This window comes from Eleutherodactylus coqui, chromosome 1 (genome assembly GCF_035609145.1).
Source record: "Eleutherodactylus coqui strain aEleCoq1 chromosome 1, aEleCoq1.hap1, whole genome shotgun sequence".
In the NCBI taxonomy this organism is placed as follows: Eukaryota; Metazoa; Chordata; class Amphibia; order Anura; family Eleutherodactylidae; genus Eleutherodactylus; species Eleutherodactylus coqui.
The window spans coordinates 175,913,078-175,940,959 of record NC_089837.1 but is presented as its reverse complement, the minus strand read 5'-3'; the positions used below and the strand labels follow the sequence as shown (position 1 = coordinate 175,940,959).

General features: G+C 41.1%; 1 protein-coding gene across 7 annotated transcripts in view; it reads left to right on the top strand.

Annotated features, from left to right (window-relative positions):
- DST (dystonin) overlaps positions 1 to 9,050 on the top strand; it is a 391,490-nt gene extending 382,440 nt beyond the window's left edge. For 4 of the 7 annotated variants that reach the window (XM_066604043.1, XM_066604051.1, XM_066604007.1 and 1 more), the window contains 4 exons: positions 2,617 to 2,810; positions 5,054 to 5,164; positions 6,276 to 6,399; positions 8,102 to 9,050. In XM_066604043.1, the coding sequence (XP_066460140.1) occupies positions 2,617 to 2,810; positions 5,054 to 5,164; positions 6,276 to 6,399; positions 8,102 to 8,358 (686 nt within the window). In that variant the 3' untranslated portion in view covers positions 8,359 to 9,050. Of the gene's footprint in view, positions 1 to 840; positions 910 to 2,616; positions 2,811 to 5,053; positions 5,165 to 6,275; positions 6,400 to 8,101 lie in introns of all 7 variants that reach the window. The other 3 variants (XM_066603991.1, XM_066604016.1, XM_066604026.1) reach the window with 3 other exon arrangements.
- The last annotated feature ends 18,832 nt before the right edge of the window (positions 9,051 to 27,882 follow it).

The window sequence follows — 27,882 nt, the reverse complement described above, 5'->3', positions numbered from 1 at the left end:
TTTTTTCATGCTACACATTTTTCTGTAAAGATTGGTACTCTCTTGTGTGTACAGAAACCACAAAAGTATCCAAGTTGTTACTAATGGTTAAATTTAACTAGACTCGTCATGTGGTTCATTGACTTGCACATGTGATGAAAGGCAAGTGTTGGCTTTCAAATCTTTTGCCTTTCACTGTGGAGCTAAACTATGAGTTAGAGCCAAGCTTTTAGGCATGAATGCATCAGAGACGTTCCATGATTTTTATCCTCTGCCTTTCTCTATGGTTTTAATTACTATGGAATAAAGAATATTTGTATATACTTTTTGAATGCTGGAAGATTTGCATTTTTTATAGGGACATACTCCCTTTGACAGGGGAATGGTAACACCTAGTTGTCAATTTAGTCATAATTAGTCAGAATAAATAACAGCAGAACAGCACAACGAAAAGTTACAAGAAAGGTTTCTCCAGAATTTTGCATTATGAAGAATACAAGTATTTATAAAAGCGGAGAGTGGCGGTCCTTCTTAAATGGAGGCTTTGATGGATGCCTAACAGTGGTATGCATCACCCATGGGTTAGACAATTGTTAGTAGATTATTCACATGATGACAAACCTTCTTTTGGCTCTTAAATTACATATTATATAAGTAACTTCAAAAAGAGATCAGCATAGAGACCCAGTGGACCAGCTTGGTGATGTCTGGACTGATGTCAGCTCTTTGATACTTTGTGCATACCTGGAGTTTTTGTTTCCTTTTTAACTCTCTTTGCACTTATAGCACTTTCTACTTCTCCTTTCTTACTAAATATCCTCCTTTATTTTACTTGACTGGTATTCTGTCATTTTTCCCTAGTTCATCATCATGGAAGTAAAATGTTACGTTCGGAATCAAACTCTTCAATTACTACTCAGCCTCTTATAGGTTGGCAAATATCTCCCTATTTCATTTCTTTTCATCTTCACTATTTCTTTTTTTTCTGGCTTTGTTATATTTATGTCTCTTGTGTTCTTTGATTTTGTGTGTAGTGCATGCTGTTTTTGTTTTTTTTTTATCTTCATTGTGTAGTCTTGGCACCAACTTGTAAGGTTTGGACATTGCTGTGGTTAACATGCATGGTGAGGTTGATATTCAGAGCCATTATATGTCTATACATTTAGTAGACACCACTGTCATATATTGCATGCTGTGGTTTTCTCTTAGACTAGTCTTTGGACGTTTAAAAGATTGTTTTAGATTTTATGTGGATTCGTGCTCGGGAAGGAAATATACCTGTGGACACCTATTGCTCGTCAGAGTAATCAACAATTATTGTTGAAGGCTCGGCTTTGGAAAGGAACCCCACCAAGAACTTCAAGTATTATGTAATGCCCCCCTTTCCTGTAATCAGTAAAACTTAAATCTGCAGTCCAATGTCCCCACTTGTGAGATGGTATAACTCGAAATCTAAAAATGAATTAGTCTGGCTGTATTGTCATTGTATCTTTCTTATACAGCATATGCTTAATATGCCATATCTAAGCACACATGCTATCTCAGGTCAGGAAGGCATTACAAATCATTAGCTCTGGTTGGATTCCCGCCTCTACTAGGGTGGTGAGCACCTCTGTCCATCATGCCGAAGTCTCAGACCACTTCAGACTACTTGTTCTATCTGAGTTATTCTAAGTTATGCTCCAGTATCATTTCCTTTCTTTTTACTTGTTACTTGCTGCCCTTCAAGGCTTTTTTTTTACCTATGTTAAAGGGTTTGTATGACATAAGAAAAACATGGCTTTCATATTCCAGAAACAGCACCACTCTTGTCCATGGGCTGTTTAAGTAAACAGGGCTAGGAGGCAAAACTAGACGGACAAGAACACAGCCTTTCTAAAGGGAAGCAGCCAACTTTTTCAAATTGCAAACAACCCCTTTAAATCTGGTTCTCTGTTTTCTTATTATTTAATGTGTCACTCAATTGCGTTTTCCTATTTGATTTTACATTAGGTGTGAAGAGATACAGATAGCATCTTGGGCTATACAGTTGTAGAGTCAACCATATGAAACCTGGAGAGTCTTGTGTGTTTATTAGAATAGAAGCCTTGACACTTATAGTAATGGGGTTTGAGTTAAAAATGATGCATCTGTATATATAAAAATGTTAATTTTAAAGGGGTTCCCCAATTTAGTAGCTGTAGGGCTCAATATAACAGAACACATGTAATACATAACTCTTCAAAGCAGTCAGAAGACGTGTACCACGTATTTTATCAACCAACACCACTATATGAAGGACTTAGATGTACACATTTCCCCACAAGCTGCCATCAGCCCTTGATGTGAACCCAGTGCATACTGAAGTGTAAGCGCCTCATTTGTAATCGAGTCTATAAATTCCAGAATTCTTTGAAGATGAAAATATAAACAGATACGTTTTTTTAGGCAGCGCAATATATGACGATGACATATTGTTTTCCTTTCATTCCTAATGTTTATGTGTACTTGTGTTTTCCTAACAGTGAAAGTTTATATTTCAGTCTGCCTTAGTTATTGTAGCTGTGCTCCCATGCTTCTGAAGTAATGACTTAACTATATGATGAATTGCATCATAGATGTTGGTTTTTTGGTGAAATTATGTGCTTTAACTTGCAGCTAAAGGAAGAACTAACGTAGAGTTACGAGAAAAGTTCATGTTACCTGAAGGCATTAGTCAAAGCATGACACCGTTCAGGCCTAAAGGTCGAAGATCAAGACCATCTTCAAGAGGTGCATCACCCAACAGGTCCAACTCAGGTCCAAATGTACAAGCCAATCCATCACAAGCCACGTGTATTAGCACTCCAAAGGTAATTCTTTCTTTTTTTTAGTGCATTTTACACATCAAGACATATTCTATAACCCCACTTCATCTGCACTTCCTTTGCCTGCAATAAAGACAAAATGACGATGCATGACAAGTAACCTCCAGAAGTTTGGAGACATCGCATATTTTAAACAGCAGATCACTAGTCAGAAATTTTTTGGGGAGGTTCTCCACCAGAAATGGAAATATCTCTGCCAAAAAACGTAAAAGTTTATCCACCCAATGGATACCATGCTGTCATAGAGGCATGGGGTGGATATTTAGAAGAGTCCAAAACCTGAAGTGATCACAGGCTGATCATTGTTTGATATTTATGCCTACTCAAACTGACTGACGAGCAATAAACAAATGAATTATCATTCCTCGTTCACTTGCTGGCAGCATTTACATTGAACTATTATTGTTCAAATTTGCATGATCCAGCGACAAACTGAACAGTAATCATTTAGTGTAAAACGGCCCTTAGTAGGAAGATTTCACTTTTAGTTCAATAAACACATACCTCCCAAAGCATCATTTTTTACTGTTCTTTCCAATTTTACATTTTAAGAGTTTAAGAGCTTTTGGAGAGTACTGTATTCCTAGGTAATGATAGATAGATAGATAGATAGATAGATAGATAGATAGATAGATAGATAGATAGATAGATAGATAGATAGATAGATAGATAGATAGATAGATAGATAGATAGATATGAGATAGATAGATATGAGATAGATAGATATGAGATAGATAGATAGATAGATATGAGAGAGATAGATAGATAGATATGAGAGAGATAGATATGAGAGAGATAGATAGATATGAGAGAGATAGATAGATATGAGAGAGATAGATAGATATGAGAGAGATAGATAGATATGAGAGAGATAGATAGATAGATAGATATGAGAGAGATAGATATGAGAGAGAGAGAGAGAGAGAGATATGAGAGAGATAGATAGATATGAGATAGATAGATAGATACATAGATATGAGATAGATAGATATGAGATAGATAGATATGAGATAGATAGATAGATATGAGATAGATAGATAGATATGAGATAGATAGATATGAGATAGATAGATATGAGATAGATATGAGATACGGGAGAGATGGATAGATAGAGAGATATGAGATAGATATGAGAGAGATAGATAGATAGATAGATATGAAAGAGATAGATAGATATTAAAGATAGATAGAGATAGATAGATAAATATTGCCCAGGAATACAGTACTCTCCAAAAAAAAAAATATATATAGGCTTATTTTGGTGTTCATTTAAACCTGCTAAACCATTTAGCATCAGAGTTACAATAAAAGTGCACTAGATATACAGGGCATTTCTCTTGAAGCAACATTTGTGTAAAGGGCAATGATATCTCACAAGAGTGAATACAGACGTCTATCTTGCATCTTGGTGAGCTCGAGATGTTGAAAGTGGCCAACTCCGACCTCCAAGCACTTCTAAACCCACAATTAGTCTAGTTTTACAGTTAGATAGTTTTGATAATGAGTCCCAGAAATGTGAACGGCACAGCAGGAGGTACTGCCTCGTGACAAATATATATCAGTGGCGGCAAACAGGACATGAGTCATCAATAAACACTAGACTCCTGAAAATGAGTTCAGTCCTAAACAAATGATGAGCTGAAATAAGGATTGCTCTTCAAATGAAACACACTGTAATAAGCCATACAGGACATGGTAGGAGGCTGTAAATATATGCTAACAGTGCTCAGACTTTTTCTCCGCAGAGAGTACATGAAGAATCACAGTGAGTATAGTGTACAAACCAGAGGTATAACGTGAAGCTGCTGAGCCCAATGTAATCTGCAATAGGGCACACAACAATAATGCTTCATTCATAAAATTGGTCTCTCTATATGAGAAAGAGAGACTATATGGGCCCCCTAAGGCTTCAGGGCCGGAGTGCAGCCATATCTTGTGCACCCATTATAGTTACCCCCTGCATACTACTAGAGATGCTTTAGTAGTGTCCTCATCTCCCACACAGTATTTATTTTTTCGATTTCAGGTCTCTACGGTAACAATAATATGAAAAGCGGTGGCCATTTATCTGCCTAACGTGTTCAGGTTTACCATAGTTGAACGATTGCTTTCAAAAGTACTGCAGAAATGCTCAACCGTTGGCCAAGAGCCTTGGTGCAGGTGTTAATGATATAGCATCAGCGCAGCTGCTGCCATGACTTAAGTTGATGTGCCATTGTTTCACACAGACACCCCTCCATGTAACACGCAATTATGGTAAACCTTGGTTGATAAACAGCAAAACAACAACTCCTTGTAAGAGCCCTGAGCCCCCCGAACCAAGGCTGTCATCTGAAGAGGTATAGTACATACAGGGCACTCAGTTGTATAATCTCTCCCAATCACAACTGCCCTGTTCACTAACCACTGTCGTCACTGAACGGCCTACTTTGCACGTTAACACCCTTTTTAACTGATGCTCAAGTATCAATAGTTAATCCTTTTCCACATTCTACTTTTTAATAATAGAGATTTACCTCTTTCCACATCTTCTTCATCATTTTGAGATTTACCACTACTGTCTGTTTAATACTGTCTTCTAGTACAGTTATTTTAGAAACTGCTGCATGATATTCTTTTCTGTCTACAGTTTACACTTCGTTGTCCATGATGACTTCCAGAGTTTTGTCTCATGGTAGTACAGAGCCTTTTGTTCACATTACAGATCAGGATGGAGATTATTTTAAGCAAGCCGTCCGCTTTGTGTCATTCTTTATCATATTCACTTTCCATAATTTGGATGGGTTTCCTGCAGCTGCTTTACCCCATGGTCTCCACCCTGTTGCATGCTGGGAGTTGTAGTTATGCAGCAGCTGAAGTGCCACGGGTTGGAGACCACTGGCTTTGCCCAAGAGAAGCAAGTCAGAGGGTGTTTCATACATAAAAAGTTAGCATTAACAACAGAGCTCAGGGGCCGATTATCACGGAGCAGCGCTGAGTACGGGGATTCGGGATGTCATCCCATTAATCTACTGATGCGACTATAGATGCATTGAGTGAATCAAAAATAAGCCGTTTGCTGCAAAAAAAATATATTCAGCACAATGAAATTATCACTCTAGGTAGCTCTTCTGCTGGATGAACCAGATGTAGACATAGATAATTGTTTGCTGCTTCCTACAACCAAAAATGATCATTAAAATTGTACCACAAGAGGAAGTTGGGAAACAATTATGTCTCTGACACAAACATATACGATGCAAAAAGCAGAGCCGTGACAAGAAGATACGATGATGGACAACTTCATGAAGATGATGATGACAAATAATTGTTCTAAGATCATACACTTTTTCCCAGGGGTTATGGAGTAGTCATATGTCGGTCCAGTTTGAAGGTCAGGAGGACACTCCAGTTACCTCCCTTGTTAGCAGGCTTTGTTTTTACATTAAACATTCTGCTTATGTGATGCAGGCGACACCAATTCAGGGGAGCAAATTAAGACTTCCGGGATACCTGTCTGGAAAAGGATTCCATTCTACAGAGGACAACAGTTTATTGACTACGGCAGCATCCAAAGTCAGGACACAGTTTGCAGGTAAAGCATTTATAACTATATAAATCACTATTCCATCAGTACAACATACGTTACAAGCATAGAAATGTACAGTGAAGTGGAGGTTCAGCAATGTTGCTTATTTTTTTGATTCATTAACAACTATTGAAAATAATGCAAGGAATCCACAAGACAAGATGTCGACTAATATGTCAAACTTTATTTGTCATTAAGGAGCAGATTTGGCCATTTAATTACAAACAAACTACAAACGACAGGTACACAATCCACACATCGGTGAAAAGAGGAAGGTTCAACGTTTTTTATTATGACATAGCAATAAAGGTGGTTTCACATCTGCATTGGAACCTTTGGTTGGTGGCTCCCTCGCGGGTCTGGCACAAAATACCGGAAGTAGCGCTTTTTCTTCTGTCTAAAGGTCGGGCAGCTAAGCAGATGGATCATTGGGGTCCATTCAGCACTGTTTTGTTTCATCCTAAGACGGAGCTGCTCGGCCACTGGGATTGCCCATTCCTGCTCCCCGTGGAGCATGAAAGTGGAGCCCCTGACACAGGTGTGAAACCACCCCAAGTCCCATTTTCTGCCACGTCGCAGCACTGGGTGTCTCATTTACAGTTTTATGCAATCAAGTTCAACAAATTTTCTGTGTCACTCGTAAATATTCTTGTGATGTAGCGGCTGTTTTTGGAATTGATGCTGGAATTCACATTGCACTTGAACAGTGGATTCATACTTAGCAGACTCAAAATCACAAAACAATTTCTCCTTTGGTGTCGCCATTTTCCTATAAACTGTAAACAATGAGAAACCACATTGTGGTGTGGCCGAAAATTAAATTTACTGGAATGTCATAAACTTTGAACCTTCCTCTTGAAGGTCCTCTTATGTGTATATATAATATAATATACAATCATGAGAAAAACTGAGACAATCCTCTTTGAGTTCTATGGTTTTATGTTGTAGGACATAAAAAAAAACTTCTGGTCTTTAGAAGGTCTTGAAATTAGGGAAATACAACCTCAGAAGAACAACAACAACACATGACAAATTATATGGTGTCATTATTTATTTAACAAGACTAGGCCAAAATGCAGAAGCAGTGTTTGAAAAATTAGGTACACCCTAACTGCTTCCATAAGAACTAAGAGGGTAAGCAGCAGACAGGTGCTCTTAATGAAACGCCCTAGATTAATTGATCATCAACAAGTGTGACCAACTCTGTAAATTCAGAGGTTTTAAAAGTTTGCTGCTCTGGAGCATTCAGGCATGTGTTACCACTAGAGATGAGCGAGCGTACTCGGAAAAGCACTACTCGCTCGAGTAATTTGCTTTATCCGAGTATCGCTGTGCTCGTCCCTGAAGATTCGGGTGCCGCTGCGGCTGACAGGTGAGTCGCAGCGGGGAGCAGGGGAGAGCGGGCGGGAGAGAGGGAGAGAAAGATCTCCCCTCCGTTCCTCCCCGCTCTCCCCTGCAGCTCCCCGCTCCGTGCCGGCACCCGAATCTTCAGGGACGAGCACAGCGATACTCGGATAAAGCAAATTACTCGAGCGAGTAGTGCTTTTCCGAGTACGCTCGCTCATCTCTAGTTACCACCAAAAGTGTGAAGGGAGTCAAAGACGCTAATAGGAGTAGGGGAAAAGAATATCAAGTATTATATTGTAAACTTTTTTTAAGTAACTCTCATGTACATTTTATTCTTTTGATACTATTGTTTGTTGCACAGATTTTCGGAAAACTCCAAGCCGAGCTGGAAGCAAGGCTGGAAGCAGGTCAAGCAGCCGACGGGGCAGTGATGCTTCGGATTTTGATATTTCCGAAATTCAGTCTGTATGTTCTGAATTGTCTGAGACTGTTCATGAAAGCAGCAGGCCCTCTCCACGAACAAGTTCACGATCTTCAACAGGCAGACCTACCAAAATTCCCACCCCACAGCGACGGACACCAATCAGTAAACTAGCAACAAAATCAACAAAAAGATAGGGCGCCAAGCTTCGGAGAGGTTTTTCTTTGTGTATTGCCTATTTAAGTTTGTAAGGTGTAAAATATCATGTAGAAATTATTGTGGAATAATGCAAATGTTTGATTTTAACCCTGCAGAAGGCCTTAAATGTGTGTTTGTCTTGTTTTTTTACACATATTTTTATCAGAAAAAAATTATTTGTCTTATAGTTTGGAAATGCTTGAGGGACATCAAATAAAGCTAACATCACCGCTGTGTGACCTACAGAAACTAAAACTGTTATTTGAATGTATTTATAATCTGGAGGGATTTAATATGCCAAACACTGCTTCATTAGATACCAATTATGAATACCTCATGACTATTTATAATAGAGCAGAGACATGGACTTAGATACAAAGATTATGTACACTACCGAATCTCCATTCATTTGGACCTAATTATGCACACTGCACTTATTTATGCAGTTTTAAGTTCAGAGAACTCACAGGAAGATATTTAATCATTGGCAGAAACTATATTTGAGGTTTTTTTTATTTTTAATTGTGTCTGTGAGTTTCTGTCTTAATAGAACTATAATACTGTTCAAATAATAGCATTTGGTGCATATATGTGGTTTTCTTTTGCTTGAGTGGATGGTAACATTATATCAACTTTTGTATCAAATCAGTTTTGCTTGCAAAATCTATGAAATAAAACCTGTCCAAATCTATGTTGTGTGAACGTTCATTTTGTAGACAGGGAAACATTATATTAGGAATATGGAATATGTATTTTTATTGAACCTACTTTGCTAAATGAGTAATGAAAGTATTTCAGATACTAGGGAGAAATTTACTTAGACATATTTTTTAAGCTACTTTAGATAAAGAAGGCCCCAGGGTGAAGTGTGACAATTTTTTTTTTATTTTTCACATGTCTGACCAGTGTACATGATAGTAAATACAATTGACCGTGGGAGCACATTCCATCTTTTTTTTCTATGCCTTTGCTAAAGGTTATGAGCTGGAAAGAAGCCAAAAATTCTGAAATTTGTGAATGTGTGACTTTCTTAAACTGATATAAAGGCAAAATAAATTCCCCCAGTGTGTTTTATTGAACAAAAAGTGTAACTATCTAAACTTTCAAAAAAACTGTCACAAGTTTTAACAATGGGTGTCCAAGAGCCAAGACCCCCACTGTTTTGCCAACTTAAAAACAACAAGTTCGGATACGGCTTTAAAGTAGGACAAGTGGGTTGATACCACACAGTTTATAAATACCAATGAATAAATGATAAAATAAAACAAATTTACATAAAAATAAGTGATTCTTAAAAACGGTTACATCAATACTCATATCAAAGAGCCTTAGGTATACTTATCTGCTTTGTGCATCAACCGGAGAAGCAACGGCGAAAAGTCAGAGAACAGGGGGCCTCTTGGGAACCACACTGTGAGAGGACATTCCCTACCACAGGTACAAAATGTCTCTAACTTCCAAAACCCCTCTCCTTTATACTAGTATGATCTATTGCTTTAATAATCTGAAGTGACCAATAAGGCCCATTTACACTGAACGATTATCACTAAAAGTTCGCTAATCGGCGATCGTTTTAGCGATAATCGGTGCGTGTAAATGGACCCAGGGCACCTGCATTTTGGGTACTTTTTGCTGATCCTTAAAATCAAGCTCACCTAAAAATCATTGCTCACTGTTATCAGTAGTTCTCCATGGGGGAGTGCTGATAGTATTGTTTGCCCATGGAGAACAAAGGATCTGAGCACAGATAATAGCCTCAGGCTATTAGCCTGAGTTCAGTGAAGGCTTCATTTACATACATAATTCGTATTTAAGTGGCTGAGTAGCTACTTAAATACCAATTATTTTTTATGCAAAATAGTTGCTCAAAGCTGTTGCTCAAACTGTCATTTGAGGGATCTTTGAGCGATTATCTGCTTGTGTAAACAGGCCTTAACCAGATCATACAAAACTGATTCATAAAACAATGGCAGCACTAAGCTTCAAATATACATAAGGCTCTAGTTCAGCCTTAAGACAATAATGGTAGATTTGCATGATTAATTAGACAATAGATCACGAGACTCTATAGACAATGCTGGTAGAATTACAAGACAATGGTGACAATATGTGCAGATATTAACTTGGTTCCAGCAGGTCTATAATACTCAGTTATATAATCCTTATAATTTATACATTGAACATTCATGGCTGTCTGAATTCAAGATTGATGGCTACAAACAGCCAATTATATTTGCACCACACTCACTGATCGCCAAATTGAAATGGCAGAAGCACTCAGTTGAGTGCTGTTACCCTTCTATTATGATAATCAAGTGCTGTACAAACTCATAGACTTTGATTTGAGCCCATACACTGCTCTGAAGAGAACCAAAAAGAGTCTATTAGCATAGTGATAATCTGAGCACTTCTGCCTCTTCGTTTTAATGACCGATGGTGGTCTTAGCACCCGGACCCTGCCAGTCAAACCATCTGACATGTCACCATGAGGGCTCAGTCACACGGCCATTTTAGCGGGTGTTTTTTTTTTTTGCGTGTAAAAAAGATTGCACTAAATAGAACCAATGCTTTTCAATGGCAGCGGTCACATGTGCGAATTTTACATGCGGAAAAATGTCTACGGCGAAAATTATAGGACACCGTTTTTGAAATCGCAGGTAACTGCGGCATCAGGGTTTTTTGATTGTGAAACCCCTGGATGCTGTCGCACCTTGTGCTCAGTGGGGCCAGCGGCAACAGCATTGACCCCATTGGGAACATACAGTGAAGATCACAAACCTCTGGCACAGCTGTGTCACAGAAGTGTGATGTTCTCCCATTGAATTCAATGGAGCCGGCAGGGACCAATTAGAGGCAGCTCTCAGCTATTGAATGACAGCTGAAAGCTGCCTCTGATTGGACACAGTGTTCAGCCAATCAGAGGTAGCCCTTTGAGCAGGTGGGAATTTTAAATCTCGGCCTGCTGAAAGCAGTTCAGGAGAAGACCCGACTAGAAGCACCTGAGCCCCGGCAGCTGCAGAGAGTTGAGTATGTATATTTTTTACACATTTTAGGGATGATTCTCAGGGAAGGGCTTATATTTAAAACCCTTCCCCGAAAATCACTGCAGGGCTTGCCGGCAGCCCATTGCTTTTAATGGAGCCGGCTGTAGCGCCGACTCCATTGAATTCAATGGGAGAACATTGCAAACCTCTGCCACAGCTGTAGCAGAGGAGTTCTTCATCTCCGCGGGGAGTCCCATTGTTACTGGATGCTATGACAATGCTGTCACAGTGTTCAGTGACAAGGGGACTCCCCGCGGAGATGAAGAACTCCTCTGTCACAGCAGTAGCAGAGGATCACAATGTTCTCTGTATGTCAATGGCTCCGACGCTGCTGCCGCCGGCCCCATTGACCGCAGGTGAAACCCCTGGATGTAACAGCATCCAGGAGTTTTACATCCAAGGAATCCCCTGCTGCAGCTGTCACAACTTCAGCAGGGCATAGCGGGCAGTGCACTTTTTGTGCGGAAAAACGCGGCCAGTCCGTTTTTTTTTCTCCATGCCACCCCCTTCGATCACGCAAATTGTTGAACGCATGCGTTATGCGCACAAAAATCTGCATGCTAAAACGCCCGTGTGACAGAGCCCTGAGATGTCAAAAGTCTTCATGCAGAAGACCTGTGCGGCGCGAGCACGCCGGAGCGGCCCCTTCAGCGCAAGGGGTTCTAATCCAGGGAGAAGGCGGCTTTGGTCGGCGCCATGGAGACGGGGACGCCAGCACCGGAGGGGGTAAGTGTATAACTTCTGTATGGCCAATATTTAATGCACTATGTATATTACAAAGTGCATTAATATGGCCATACAGAAGTGCTTAACCCCACTTGCTATTGCGGAACAACCCCTTTAAATGTTCACTGAACAAAAGACTATAAATAAGTCCACCAGGCTCATAAAGTAAACCAGTCAGTGAACTGAATAAATAAATGCTCTAGCTATAGAACGTGGGCTATCTTCTACCCATCAGGCAAAGAAAACTTATCTACCGTGTTCCCCCGAAAATAAGACAGTGTCTTATATTAATTTTGGTTCAAAAAGGTTTAACTTTTTTACATGTATAGCTGCCACACTATTTAAATTGACTTTTTTAATTAACTGTTAGCAGGGCTTAATTTTGGAGTGGGGCTTATATTTCAAGCATCCTCAAAAAGCCTGAAAAATCATTTTGCATCCTCAAAAATTCTGAAAAATCATGCTATGTCTTATTTTCAGGGAAACAGGGTAGATAGTATAAAAGAGTAACTGCAGCCTGCTTAATCATTACAAGTTGGTTATCAAAAGCTTTGCTCTATTTCTATTTTGAATGCTAGATGCTGACTGCAAATTATCTTAGAACATGATCTTTTTCTAACGATTAAGCAGGCTGCGGTTACTCTCACAGCCTCTCCCACTCACAGAGATGGCAATACTCTGGACCTGGCCTTCCTCGGTTTCTGCTCTGCTTCTCACTTCACTAACTCCCCTCACCGGCTCTCGAACCATAATCTCCTCTCTTTCTCTCCCACCTACCGTACATACAGGAACCTTCCGGCATTCACACCCAAAACTTTGCTGAAACCCTACAGTCTTCTCTCTCCCCTGTCTCATTCTTCTCTTGCCCAACCTGGCTGCCACACATTACAACACCATTCTTAAACATGCCCTGAATGAAGCGGCACCCCCTTGTGACTCAAGCCATCCGATGCAGACTGTGGCAACCCTGGCTCACGTCTCAAAGACGCTTCATCCGACGATGCTCTAGGTGTGCTTAACAGATGTAGAGAAAGTCGCAAAAGTCTGCAGACTTTCTGCACTTCAAATTCATGCTCAGAATCTACAACCTTGCCTTCCACCACGCTAAACTTCACCTCTCCCATCTCTTCATTATCTCACAATCCTAAACAACTCTAAATTGTAGCCAGGACAGATCTCATTGCTGCAGAACTGGCTGCTTACTTCAAAAAGAAAGTCAACAACATATGTCAAGAAATAACCGCCCAATCCCAGACTAACCCTGACCCTAGTCTCTTCAGTACTGCAGAAAAGAAAAAATATATAAGTTGTCCCACCTAGGTTGCTCTTGCACTCACTTTATGTCCCGCAGATTTCTTCACTTGTTTCAGCATGAGTTTTATCCTGTCATGCTGAGCACAATTTAAAAAAAGCAGCATTTTTTGACTATGAAGTTTCCAGTTCCCCATTGATTGGATTTTCTTCAGTACTGCATCTAGCTCTTGCTCACTCTCTGTACGTAAACCAACAACAGAGCAAGAAGTCTCTAGAATGCTTTTCTCAGCTCACCCCACCACCTGCGCTAGCGACCCTCTCTCCTCACACCTCCTCCGGTCCCTCTCTCCGGTTGTCATCTCCCGTCTTACCACTATATTCAACCTCTGTCTGAGCTCTGGCATTTTCCCTTTCGCATTCAAACATCCCCGCTGCTAAAGAAACTATCATATCCCCACTGCTAAAGAAACCAACTCTTGTCTCAACCTATGCTGCCAACTACTGACCCATCACAACTCTCCCCTTCATCTTCAAACTATTAGAATGCCTGGTTTACTCTTGCCTTACAAGCTATCTCTCATGAAACACTTTTCTTGACCCTCTACAGTTTGGCTTTCCCCTCTACACTCCACAGAAACCGCCCTTACAAATGTGTCAAATGACCTCCTGACAGCTAAATCGAGAGGTGACTACTCTCTACTGATCTTCCTTGACCTCTCCGCAGCATTTGACACTGTTGACCACAAACTCCTCCTCAATACGCTTCACTCCATAGTCCTTAAGGAGACTGGTCTCTCCTGGTTCTCCTCCTACCTATCTGACCGCTCATTCAGCGTATCCTTTGGAGGCTCTACCTCCTCTCCTCTTCCCCTTGCTGTTGGGTTTCCTCAGGGCTTAGTCCTCAGTCCCCTACTCTTCACCATCTACACAGTCCCTATTAGACAAACCATCAGGAGATTTGGCTTTCAGTACCATCTCTATGTTGACAACACCCAGTTATACACCTCTTCCTGTGACATCACAGCACCATTCCTTCAGAATGCCACCGACTGTCTTTTAGCTGTCACTAACACTATGTCCTCTCTCTACCTAAAACTGGACCTCTTAAAAACTGACCCACTCATATTTCTGCCCTCTGCTAACCAACCTCATCCTGACATCTCCATCTCTGTGTGTGGCACCACCATAACTCCCCAACAGCACGCCGATTGTCTTGGGTTTATGTTCGACTCTGATCTCTCCTTTACCCCCTACATCCAATCTCCGTCTCGAACATGTCAGCTGCGCCTCAAGAACATCGCAAGAATCCGCCCTTTTGCTCATCATGGCCACGCTAAAAATGCTCATTGTTGCCTTCATCCACTCTCGGCTCGATTATTCCAACTCGCTGCTGATCAGCCTCCCCCACGCCAGACTCTCTCCACTTCAATCCATCCTGAATGCGGCAGCCAGGCTCATCTTGCTGTCCAGCCGCTACTCAGACGTCTCTGCCCTGTGACAGTCATTGCACTGGCTGCTCGTCAAATATAGAATTCAATTCAAATTCACTACCATCATCCATAAAGCTCTGAACAGCACCACACCACTATTTATTGCATCCCTCATCTCAATCCACCACCCATCTCTTGCCCACTTCTCTGCTAACGAAATCAGATTAGGTGTCCCTTTAACTCAAACCTCTCATTCCCGCCTCTAAGACTTCTCCAGAACAGCAGCAGTCCTCTGGAACGCACTACCCCAAACTATCCAGGCAATTCCTGACACAAAATTTCAGATGTGCTCTAAAATCGCACCTCTTCAGGGAGGCATACCATATCCTCTAAACCAAACCCCTTTTTACTTTATGTGATGACATGCTCCCTGTCCTACTGATGGCAACCCCTTTTAGCCGCAATCAACCGCCCCACCTACAGTCATACTGATATCGATTCGGCCACTATTCGGCTCAGTTTGACTATTGACAATGTGTAAAGCATCCCACACTTTCCACCTCGCCATACCTTGCACATCTCCAGCCCCTTTACCTTTTGTATCACCCCATTACTTGTTGTATGTAAGCTCGTTGAAGCAGGACCCTCACCCCTACTGTTTCCATCAATTGATTACTACATGTTACCATGGTTTTGTTTCTGTTCCCCCTGTTTTTTAAGCGCTGTGGAATACGTTGGCGCTATATAAATAAAGATTAATATTGTTCAGTAATATATAGTAACATACCGGTAGTATTTTATGCTAAAACAAGAGTTGTGTCCATCCAGTTCAGCCTATTTTCCTGCAATGTTGATTCAGAGGAACCTATCCTCATGATCGTATCTAGGTCAGCTTTTTTAAGTGCTATTTGCAAAACTCCATGCATCCCTTTAGTCTTCCAGCTCCAAGGTTTCTATTTATGACAATATCCAGTGTGCTCAACATTTGGGTCCATCCAGACTGCACAATTCAAGTGATACTTTGTAAAGTCAGTAGAAGAAGGAGGTTAGTTTAGACAAGCTTCTGTAATTTATGGAGCCCTAGTATAGTACGGATGATGAACCATTGGAGCACTTTCTTACCTCACATGACATGTTTTTTTTTTCTTTAAAAAGTTTTCAATTAAATATTTATATTTGAGATCATAACCATATTGTCTGCCTCTGCCTGAGCCCTAAGAATTCTCCAAACATAGAAAGTGTCATTGTAGAACAGTTTATGTTATCTCCTTGGAAGAAATGCAGTTCTAAGCGATCATTTTTATTTTTGCTTATCTGTCTGCGGCGCTCCCAAATGCACGAATAGTAACTCATCTATTACACATGGAAGAATATCCTAAAATATATTTGGCGATTCTCAGTGTTCATACAAACCCTTTAAATAGAAAGTTGTGTTCCAAAAATGAACAAAATTTGGTACCACACTAAGGGGTAGGGGAATCACAGTGGTATAGAGATCTATATATTTAAAGTAAGAGACCCTTCACAGATATAGATATTAAAACCTAATAACTTTTATTAAATAATTATAAAAACATGGGCTCACATATAACACTCACAGACATTGAGACAATACAAAAAAGTAACAAAAATGATAAAGGATCGACCCTGGTTGGTGATCGTGTAGGGTAGCAGATCTAGATAATTCAGGGAGATTGTTATGATTTTATTTATTCACTCTCCGGTATGCTTAAGACGTCGTGAAAATATATATACGAGTCTTTGAAGTACCGCTAATAAAGATAGATGATAGAGAATTTTTGTGTAGTAGTTGGGCCCAGAATTGAGTCCCACAGTTCACAAAAATATGTACCCACGTCCAAATGATAGATATTTGATTAATTAGATAATTATGCGGTACGTGAGTGATGTAGAGGTACCCAATTGTAACACGATATTGTTTTGCATATCGATGATGCTAGACAAAAAGACTCTATATGAGTACCCAATTGTAACACGATGTTATATTGCACATCAAAGGTGCTGAACAAGAGGGCTCATTGCACATCAATAGTGCTAAACAAGAAGGCTCAGAAGGCTTGACGCGTTTCCCTGTCCTGATACAGGACAGTTCCTCAGGAGCGACGGTGATTGTCACCATAAGCTAATGTGTAGTGGTTATGAAATAAACCAATAGTTGCCAGGGTTCGGTAATTAATCAAGTCCTTGTATCAAGTGGTGGGACCCAATTTTGGGTAATACCACCTGCTTGATATTTTGCGTAAGTCACGGTACTACTTCAATATTATAGTTTCCGACGCGGTGTCTGTGTTGTCACCACTGTCGGATTTCCCAGGTGTGCACACCCTAAAGGGAAACTCAGTTGGTGCTAAATTATAACCTAGTTTGCTCCAACCCTTCTGTTGGTAGATCAGATCACACCCCAGATGAGGGATAAAAGGAGCTTCACACCTCTAAGTCCAGGGTGGTCACTCAATGCATCATTGATGGAGCTGAATTGATGCTATACGGTGACCCTCTGGAGTATCACTGATGTAATAATCAGTATGGTGTTCCCAACTGTCTAAAGATTTCTTCAGATAGACACGGGTTAATGTAGCGCCTGTTCGCTTAAACTAAAGGTTAGTTTGTCTAATACGACCCTCTAGTGGCTGCTATAACAACTAATACTCTGCAGTTAATGAAAATCCGCTGGCACACAGGTTGGTATGATACCGGTCTGTGTATGTCAAGGGATGATACCCCGTATGGCGGGTGACTGAGGTCATAAGCAGTATGCGTCCCAGTCTCACAGCGGCTATCTCAGACAAGAAAGGATAGTACACCTGTCTAACTTATGTCCGGGGGTAGAGCCCCATTGATGGTAAGTGCCCGAGAGCAGAGAAGAAAAGAGCCCCTTCAGTGTCTATCCAAAGTTAGATTAGACCGGGGTGTGCATCAGGGACAGAGAGAGAGAAGTACTGCCTGCGGCTCTGATGGTGAGCTGCCGGCAATAAAGTTAATCTGTCCTTTGAGTTGCTTTCACGTGTCCGAGAAAATCGTGTTAGATTTGTGTGTTGCGAGACGCACAAAACTCGCACGGATATAAACCCCATTATTTTGAATGGAGTCATATACATGAGCGATTTTTTTTCCTGCATTGCATCGTGGTGCGGAAAAAAAGTGCAGCATGCTCTATGTGCCTTCCTCGGAACGCATCGCCCATTGTTTTCTATGGAGCTGGAAAACACATGCAAAGTCTCCCATCGAAGACAATGGGAAACACTTGCCGATCGCAACTTTACTGAAGTGATGGGAAGTGTTTTTGACACGGCCCAATATCGCGCTCAGTCGGTTGTAGGAAGCCTTATTGTGGTAAATCAACAGCGATCATAACACAATCTTCACATTGTTGTTACTTGTCACAGTGTACACAAATACATACAAACACCTGGCCACTAAATAACATATACTTTAACCCTGTGTACCATACAGGCCTAGTGTCTCAAACATGAAGCATAAAGTCCATCACATCATACCCATCCAAGCTGTCAACCTAGGGGCCATCCACCCCTGTTAGGTTCCCAGCTTTCTAAGCCAACATCAAGTGTTCAACAGTGAACCATGACTTGCTCTCCAATGGACCTCTCAGGGCTCTCTCCTGGGGACTGAGGGTCCCAGAATGGAAACTGAGCTCAGAAACTCATGAGCTTTTCTGTAGCTCCAGCCACCCAGATGTAGGCTGATTAATCAGGAAAAAAAACCTGTGCTGGAGCTTTTCCTCTCAAAACCTGTTCTGAAGTCCCCTAGAGGCCACTTCTGTTACTGCATTCTTACAATACATATGGGAAATAGCAGATCCACTGAAATTCTTTTTGGAGAAGTATTTTATCGAGTTCACCATGGGCAATGACTGAATAGGAAATCCCCACCATGAAATTCAAAAACATGTCTCAACACTGGCTTACTTCTCAAATTTTACACATTGCCAACATGCTTCAGTATGCATCTTCCAAACTAGTTTGTGGTTTTCCTAATATAATCAACAGGGCAAATGCATTGGCAGAGATAAACTAGGCCATTACTACAACAGTTACAAAAATCTAATACAAAAAATTACAAAAAAAGTTACAAAACATTTTCTTTTAAAGTATGATCTGTTACAGAACTTGTAACAGACTTAATGACAAAATAAAAAGGAAAAACAATGCTTGCACTCACAGGAACACAGAAACAGTAACTAAATTGATTAAATATATAATCAATTTATTTTAATACACAATATACTGAGCTACGCGTTTCTACGACTATTCTGTCGCCTTTTTCAAGCTCAAGTGACACAAGTTAATACAGACTATTTATACATATTTTTAAAAGGAATGGCTTACCAGTCCATGTGCAATAGACGGTGCACGCCGTTCTCTGAATGAATTGGGCGGAGATTCCGCTACCTGGGAGGGTCAGGTTAACGTGAATTTTTTTTAAATGAAACTTTATCTTTACTTGTCAACAGTTTCGACAAGTAAAGTTTCATTTAAAAAAAATTGACATGCATGTAGCGAGTCAAAGAGTGAGGTAATCACGTCAACCTGACCCTCCCAGGTAGCGGAATCTCCGCCCAATTCATTGAGAGAACGGCGTGCACCGTCTATTGCACATGGACTGGTAAGCCATTCCTTTTAAAAACATGTATAAATAGTCTGTATTAACTTGTGTCACTTGAGCTTGAAAAAGGCGACAGAATAGTCGCAGAAACGCGTAGCTCAGTATAATGTGTATTAAAATAAATTGATTATATATTTAATCAATTTAGTTACTGTTTCTGTGTTCCCGTGAGCGCAAGCATTGTTTTTCCTTTTTATTTTGTCATTGATTGTATAACGAGCCCCCATAATTTTGGGTGGGTACTCGTATATTTGCTGTGCGGCTCTCCACGGATAAGGGACTCAGCTCTATATTTCTACACGCGATCCAGGATCATGGTGCCGGTGAGACTTGGGCATTAGTCTAGCCTCACCTGAGCACCCGGTGAGTGTTTCTTTTCATTTCACCACAACTGATTGCTGCTAATTTTTATTCTTGGCACTCTCCTCTCACTTAATTCTCTATTGTAACAGATTTAGTAATCTGCATAAATGTACAAACACAACAATTACTGCACTTGAAGTTACCAACAGGACATCATTCTAGCCAAGCAGTTACCCTCTGGTATAATGGCTATGAACCAAAAGACCACGTATACTACTTCCTTTTCTAAATGTCACAAAAGGCCTCTCTGTCAGTGTGTAAAGTATCCCAGTGATGATTAGGGATTTCATACACATGGGAAGCCATATTGTCATACGTCCAGTCTAATGGTGGAATCCCGGCTGTTATTCATCCCTGGAGTGAGTAAAAAAGTCTCTCTCCTGAGATCTGGCAAAATACAATGTCTCAGAGAGAACATTCCGTGGATAACCTCTAGTACGAAAACATTCCTTAAGAATGCACGACTGTTGACAAAACAGTAGAACAATTCCTTCTATATAGAAGGTTTTGATCCTTGGGTATACCACAATGCAAAGCACAAGGATGATGGCTTCCCCAGTGTAGTAAATTATTTGTAGCTTTCGGTTTTCTAAACAGGGTGTTACAAAAACCCAACATCTTTTTTTCTATATAGTACCAGTTTCAAAAAAGTAATGGATGATTCATCAACATGACAAGTGAAATGTAGACCTATGTCATTCACATGTAACTTATTTACAAACTCCAAAAAGGCATTACGTGTGCCCACTAGGTCAGTGGTCCATATGGTCTCATCAGTGGGAAAGACAACTGCATCTTCTCACCAGCTCAGGAGGAGGTTGGCATATGGGCTCCCCATTGTGGTCCCCCTGAGCTGGTGGTATAGGTGCCAATCAAGGAGGAAGTTATGGGTAAGTATGAATTAGAATAGAGTCAAGATAAAGGTATTATGCCAATTTAAATGAGTGCCTAAGAAAATATTCCCCTGCCTTCAGGCCCACCAAATGGAGAATAGAACTGTACAGAGACTCAACTTCAGTGCTAGCAAAAGATCGCATTGTCCTCTACAATAACACCATTTATTTTCTGCAACAGGCCCATACTATCTCACATGTAAGAAGGAAGAGCTGTTACAAATTCCCTTAAGATCCAAACAACGTAAATACATTGTGTCCAATGCAGTTCACATTTTGTATGTCTGTGGTGGCTATGTCCTTTTATGACCCCTCAGTGACAGGTCCATTATATACCCTAACAAACAATGCTTTTTAATAGTACTATCGAATATTAATGTGATTGTGGCATGTAAAGGGCTGACAGAGGAAGGGGTCTCCCTTTGTGATTGTGGAGTGCCGATGGGTTATTATGACACCTGAAGGCTTGAACGGACTTCTGGGTCTGCCAAGAAGCTCGCTGAGCTTCTCCGGCTTTATGATACATTGCTATACTGAATTATAATAGTATATTATAAAAACCATGAAAAGTGGTGAAATTCAAGTCCCTAACGACATAGTAAGTTCAGAAAAAAATAAATGTCCAACCAGTTCAGCCTGTTTCCACCCCCTATGTTGATCCAGAGAAAGGCAAAAAAAAATAATGACGCAAAAGCCTATTTATCCCACCATGGGGGGAAAATTTTATCCCCGGCTCCATAATGGCGGACAGAATAATCCTTGGATCAACACTCTTCCCAGAAGATACCTTCTTGACTTCAAGTCCGGCAGTCGGAAGATCCTCTGATCAGCAACCCTTCTGACTATTTAATGTCTATATCTTGTAATATCATAGTGCTCTAAAAGACATCTAGTCCCCTCTTAAACTCCTCTATCGATTTTGCCATCACCACGTCGTCAGGCAGAGAGTTTCACAGTCTCACTGCTCTTACAGTAAAGAACACCCTTCTGTGTTGGTGATGAAACCTGCTTTCTTCTAGACGTAGCAGATGCCTTTTTGTTACCGTCACAGTCCTGGGTAAAAACAGATCACGAAAGAGATCCTTGTATTGTCCCCTAATGTACTTGTACATAGTTATTTGGTCGCCCCTTAACCGTCTTTTTTCCAGGGTGAATAATCCTAATTTTGATAGCCTCTCTGGGTATTCCAGTCCTCTCATTCTGTTTATTAATTTAGTTATATGGAGATAATAGCTAATGTTGCCCATTAGCCTTACAAAAAACAGAATAGAAAGCAATCAAAAAGTAGTATGAAAAGATTTGGCCATAGTGATACATTTGGCACATCTTCTGACTGTCTGACCTAAGTCACTGTTGTTTAAATATTAGATAGCATTAGTGAATCTGCCCCAGTGATTTTTGGAAAAATTCCACTGCAGTTTTTGATGCAGTTTTTCGAGCTAAAGCGAGAAGTAGATTCAGCAGGAAGAGGAAATAAAAGTCGCTTCTTTATAGTTCCCGTTCCTTATGAACAAACGTTTCCTTTTTGCTCAAAAACTGCATAAAAAACTGCCACACAAAGTGTGGTGTTTTTACAAAAAAATGTTGTATGAAATCACTCTAAGGGCTCCTGTACACGAATTTTGGCTGCTCTGCCACGCATTTGCGCAGTGTATGGGTTTATTTTCCATGCATATCAGCATATATTTCTCTTCTTTATTCGTTCACAATAGCTGCACTTTTGCGCTTCCATGAAATCCCGCTAGTAATATGTCATGCTGTCATCACTGACCCGGCCCCCTGTAATCATCCATAAACATGCAACATGTGCGGCGTGACGCTATTAGCAGTGTTTTTGGTACTTTCTGGCTTTAGGAGAGAGTAGCTGAGGTTGGAGACGTCTTCTAATGACAAGGATGCTCTTTTGCCTTGGTTGCTGTCGCACAGATGTTGCCAGGCATGTGAGATCGTAGAGTTTGTTCTGAAAAAGAAGAGGATGTTCAAAGCTTTTTCTTTGGGAGCCCAGAGCGCTGACCTGAGCTACGAATTTTATGAGCAATTCCATCTCCAAATGATTAAGGAGGCCCCCAAAAGTACTATCCAAAATGTCTGCCGTGTCTTCCCAGCAATTACCTGCAAACTTTATGATGCTGTTACGATCGTGTGGGCAACCCAAGCACGGGAGCCCACACGATCGTACCCAAAATGGGATAGAGAGAATGGGTGGGATGGACTCACACAGGTAGCACCAGGGTCACACGGGATTCACACAGGTTTCAGGCAACTGACCCTTTTCTACACGGGAGGATGGCGTGGCCCTACCTAAGCGGGGAACATTGCCCCAATAAGGGCAGCCCAGCGGTCTTCGGATCTGGGCCCTAGCTGTTCCTAGGAGCCACGCCACCGAACAGGAGACATACACATGCTACATGACAGACAGAACCACAGGATACACAGCATACAGCAGCCACAATGCAACCACTAGAAACAGATGATAAGCTGAATGTAAATACCAGGTATTGGTTGACATTTTGTACAAAACATGGAAGCTAGCGGGCCACTTCACGGCTCCTGATTATACCGCTAGTCCCTACACTAACCAGGAGTCCAGCAGAATCGGACAGAGTTCACACAGAAAGCTGCAACAGGACAGGACACAGCGCCGTCACAGAAGCAGATTAACTTCTAAATTATTAGTAATAAAGCCCTTTCACAGTTTAGACAAATCTAAAATGATAATTCTTTATTAATTATATTTAAAAATTACTTGAACGAACACGGGGCACAACACAGAAGCCACTGGGTTGATGGAGATATGAGAGTCTCTTCAAGGACCTAGGTGCCACATCCTAATACTGCTTCCCTCTGTATACAATCATAGCAGAGAGGAAGAGCATGTTATGGGAAGTTGGCAACGTACAGTGGCTTTAATCAACGAACAATTAAAAAGAACTCGGACCAAATTCTATACTAGTGTCCCTCTCTTGTGCTCTTAGTTCACTATCAAAGTAACGAACAACTCAGCTACCATCACTAGATGGACTCAGCAATGAAGCTTGAATAGATGAGCATAGTATAGTTTTAAACAGAGGGAAAATAAGTTTCTAGAGAGCTGTGTTGTAATAAAGGTTGATTGAAATGTATCATGCAGTAGTGCGGATCTTCATATCATTATTCAGAAACCTATATGCCTCTCTAGAAACCCTCTTATGCTTGAATTCATGCGAGCAAAAGAGAAAGGATATAAGGACAAGTTGTGGGCCCAGTATAAATGTCAGTGAGCACACTTCTTCTCCTTCCAGGGCCTGTTTAGTAGTCCTGGATTCTTAATTCATTCAGATTACTAATATCGGCATTGATGCACTCATAGTTAGCTCTCTCAGTACTGTATAATCTCTTTCCATTTATACTCAACGCGTTTCTCCGCTAATAATGGCGGGTCATCAGGAGATCAATGAGTTTAGTACTAAAGGATCAATTTTATATGTTTATTAGTACACAAAGCACGAATCATTGGTGCTTGTTCATAATGTATTTCCGAGTTTACTCCGAACCAATATCAAGCATATACTGCCAAGTAACGGTAATATCTCGTGTTTATATAGAGGGAGACTGTTTGAGGTATTAGAATGAAAGTGGCATTAGAGATGTGGGCTAATAGTGGGTCTTGAAGGACCTTTTTGCCAAAGGATGCCCCCTGACCAGACCGAGACTGTTGTCCAAGATAGTCTATATAACAGCTAGGTCTGATTCAGTATCTCAGCATGCACAGTAGCAACTCTTTGACTGTGCCTGAGGACGGGCAATATAGAACAGATAATGTCTGTAGCGGCAGTTGTATTAGAGGAGACCTCTTTAGAGAATAAGCCCTCTTTAGAGAATAAGCCCTCTTATGCCAACATGGATAAAGCATGCACAGTAGCAATTCTTTAGCTGTGCCTGTGAATGGGCAAAATAGAGCAAGTACTGCCTATAGCGGCAGTTATATTAGAGGAAGCCTCTTTTTTAAAATTAGAGAATAAGCCCTCTTATGCCAACAAATAGATAAAGGTGACCCCTGTCAAGTAGTGCAAGGCTCAGGTTTTCCAATAAAGATGGTATAGGCAAAACCTGAGTCTGATCTAGTAGCTAGATATATGCACAGTGGGGTCACTGTAGCAGAGTCTCCATGTCCCTAAATAGGTCTCTATCTGAGATATAGTGGTATAGAGTATAGCATGAATAGAGCAGCGCCTCTGGCCTTGGTGGTAGGTCAGGGCCAGAGTGTCAGGGAATTGTTCTGCAGCATGCAGTAGAATTTGCCATCATGTGGAAAATTCTGCATCAAAATTTGTATGTCTAATGTGAATTGAAAATGGCTTAAATTTCACATCAAAATCTGCATTTCGACATGCAGATTTTGGTGCAAAGTTCCACGGCTGTAAATTCTGCTGCGTGTTGCCGGAAAATTCAATTTGTGTCAAAAGTCCCCAAATGAGAGAAACAAAGTACACGGACATTCGCTGATCCATTCACATTAGAGTATAAACACTGTGTGCAGATACGCATGTGAAGTAGATCACGGCATGCTCTATTGCATTTGCTCTGTTGCTCTGTTTCATCTATTTCTCTATTTGCTCTATTCCATCATGCAGTGTGAGCTCTATACTGTTCTACATGCTGCGTATGTAACAGAGCGGAGAATTGAAATTAAAAAAAGACAAAAGTCACACTGACATATGCAGCGATAGCGGGCTCTCTGTCGGCTCACACAGACCGGTAAAACACTGCGTGATCCTCGGTATGAGAATGAGCCCTGCGTGAGCATTCTTCTCATGATTATGTCTATTGCACATTTTCAATGTTGTGGGTCTGAAACAAGTCCATGTATCTCTGATATTTAAAAAAATAAATACAATATTTTTTTGTGGTTGAGGCTACACGCACACGACCGTGAATCTCGTGCGAGCTTTGAGTGTTGGGAGATGCACACAAAACTCATGCGAATATGAACTTCATTCTTTTTAAAGGGGTTGTCTCGCGCCGAAATGTTTTTTTTTTTTTTCCATAGGCCCCCCGTTCGGCGCAGGACAACCACAAGGGATGTGTTAAAAAAAACAACAACATTTTACTTCCCCGATCCCCGCTCTGCGACGTCTTCCTTCTTCCTTCTTCTTCCTTCACCAAGATGGCCGCTGGGATCTTCACCCACGATGCACCGCGGGTCCTTTCCCATGGTGAACCATGGGCTCTGTGCAGTCCATTGCCGATTCCAGCCTCCTGATTGGCTGGAATCGGCACACATGACGGGGCGGAGCTACGCGATGATGCGTAGAAGGGGCGGAGCCAGAACACCGCTCGTGCCTGGACCGAGCAGAAGGGGAGAAGACCGCAGAGCGCAAGCGCGTCTAAAAAAGCAAGAAGACATCAGAATTAGACGGATCCATGGAGACGGGGACGCCAGCAATGGAGCAGGTAAGTGAATAACTTATGTATGGCTCATATTTAATGCACGATGTATATTACAAAGTGCATTAATATGGCCATACAGAAGTGCTGAACCCCACTTGCTGCCGCGAGACAACCCCTTTAATGAAGTCATATCAGGGGCGATTTTTCTCCCTCGCAGTAGTGCTGCAATGTTAATAAATCGCTACATGTCCTGTTTTTTCATGTCCCTCGGAACGCATCATCCATTGTTTTAAATGGGACACTCGAACACATCGCATGCCATGTGATGTGCACGCGACTGTGATGTTATGTTTTCCATTGAAATCAATGGTAAACACTTGCCGATCCTCCGACACGTGTGAAACAAGGTCGGAGGATCAGAACTTCGGAGAAGGTATGCAAGGTTTTTCATCTTGAAAATCGCTTTATATCCACAGCTAAAACGCACATTTACAAGAGCGATATCGCACTTGCCCATGTGAAGGAAGCCAAAGGGCTTCTGCACACTTGTGTCTTTCTTGCGTGTTTTTTTCACACGATATCGCTGCGTTTTTTTTCACGCGATTGTCAATGGGACTTTCTAATGTTAAAAGTAGAGATGAACGAGCACGCTCGGATAAAGCAGTTACTTGAGCGAGCATCGCTCTTCTTGAGTAACTGCTTACTGGTCCGAGTGTGCTCGGTGGGCGGCAAGGCGTAGCGGGGGGGGGGGGGGGGGGGGAGAGATCTCTCTCACTCTCCCCCCCGCTACCGCTCCCGCCTCTCTCTGCTCACCAACTCCCCCCCCTCGGACCAGTAAGCAGTTACTCAAGAAGAGCAATGCTCGCTTGAGTAACTGCTGTATTCAAGCATGCTCATTTCTATTAAAAACGCATCGCAAGTTGGGGCTTTGCAATTTTTGTGCGATGCGTTTTTAACATTAGACAAAAAATGCAGCGATATCGCGTGAAAAAAAGCGCACAAGGAAAACGCACGTGTGCAGAAGACCTAAGGGCTCACACACACTTGCATTTTTTTATTGCTGCGATATCGCTGTGTGTTTTTTTTAATCGATTGTCAATGGGCGTTTCTAATGTTAAAAACGCATTGCACAAGATTCGCAAAGCCCAAACTTCCAATGTGTTTTTAACATTAGAGAGTCCCATTGACAATCGCATTAAAGACACGCAACGATATCGCAGCATTAAAAAAACACGTGGGTAAAAAAGTCCTAACTGTGATTTTCTTGTTGTTTTGGAACTTACTATTTGATTAAACAGATCTTGTTCATTCACAGCGAAGTGTTCCCTTATTATTCGATGTTTACTAGTATTAGACTTTTACCAAGGTTGATCTTATTAAAACTTGTTTCCGAAAAGGGAGACTAATGAACTTTAATTGCTCTATATATAGAACAATGTAGCGCAGGTCCGCAGATCTTTGCCAGGACTGGTTTCTCTGCCAGTGTCTGCTATTCCAATCAGTATAATTTTGTGAGCAATTGCTCATACCAAACTGTTAAGCAATGGAAAACAGAGCAGACTGGAGTCTATTATGAATCTGATTCATGCTTTGGCAAGGACAATTACCTAGATTCAGTCTTTTACAGCACTGTAATTGTATCATTGTGGATCGGCTTTTCCATATATGCACATAATCTGCAAATCCATCCTCTTCTCTGACAAGATTTAAATAAAAGCATTTAAAATATGCAGAAATAACATCCAACTTTGGCTCAATGCATATAACCAATTTATTCACATCTTATCCTGGAGATTCTA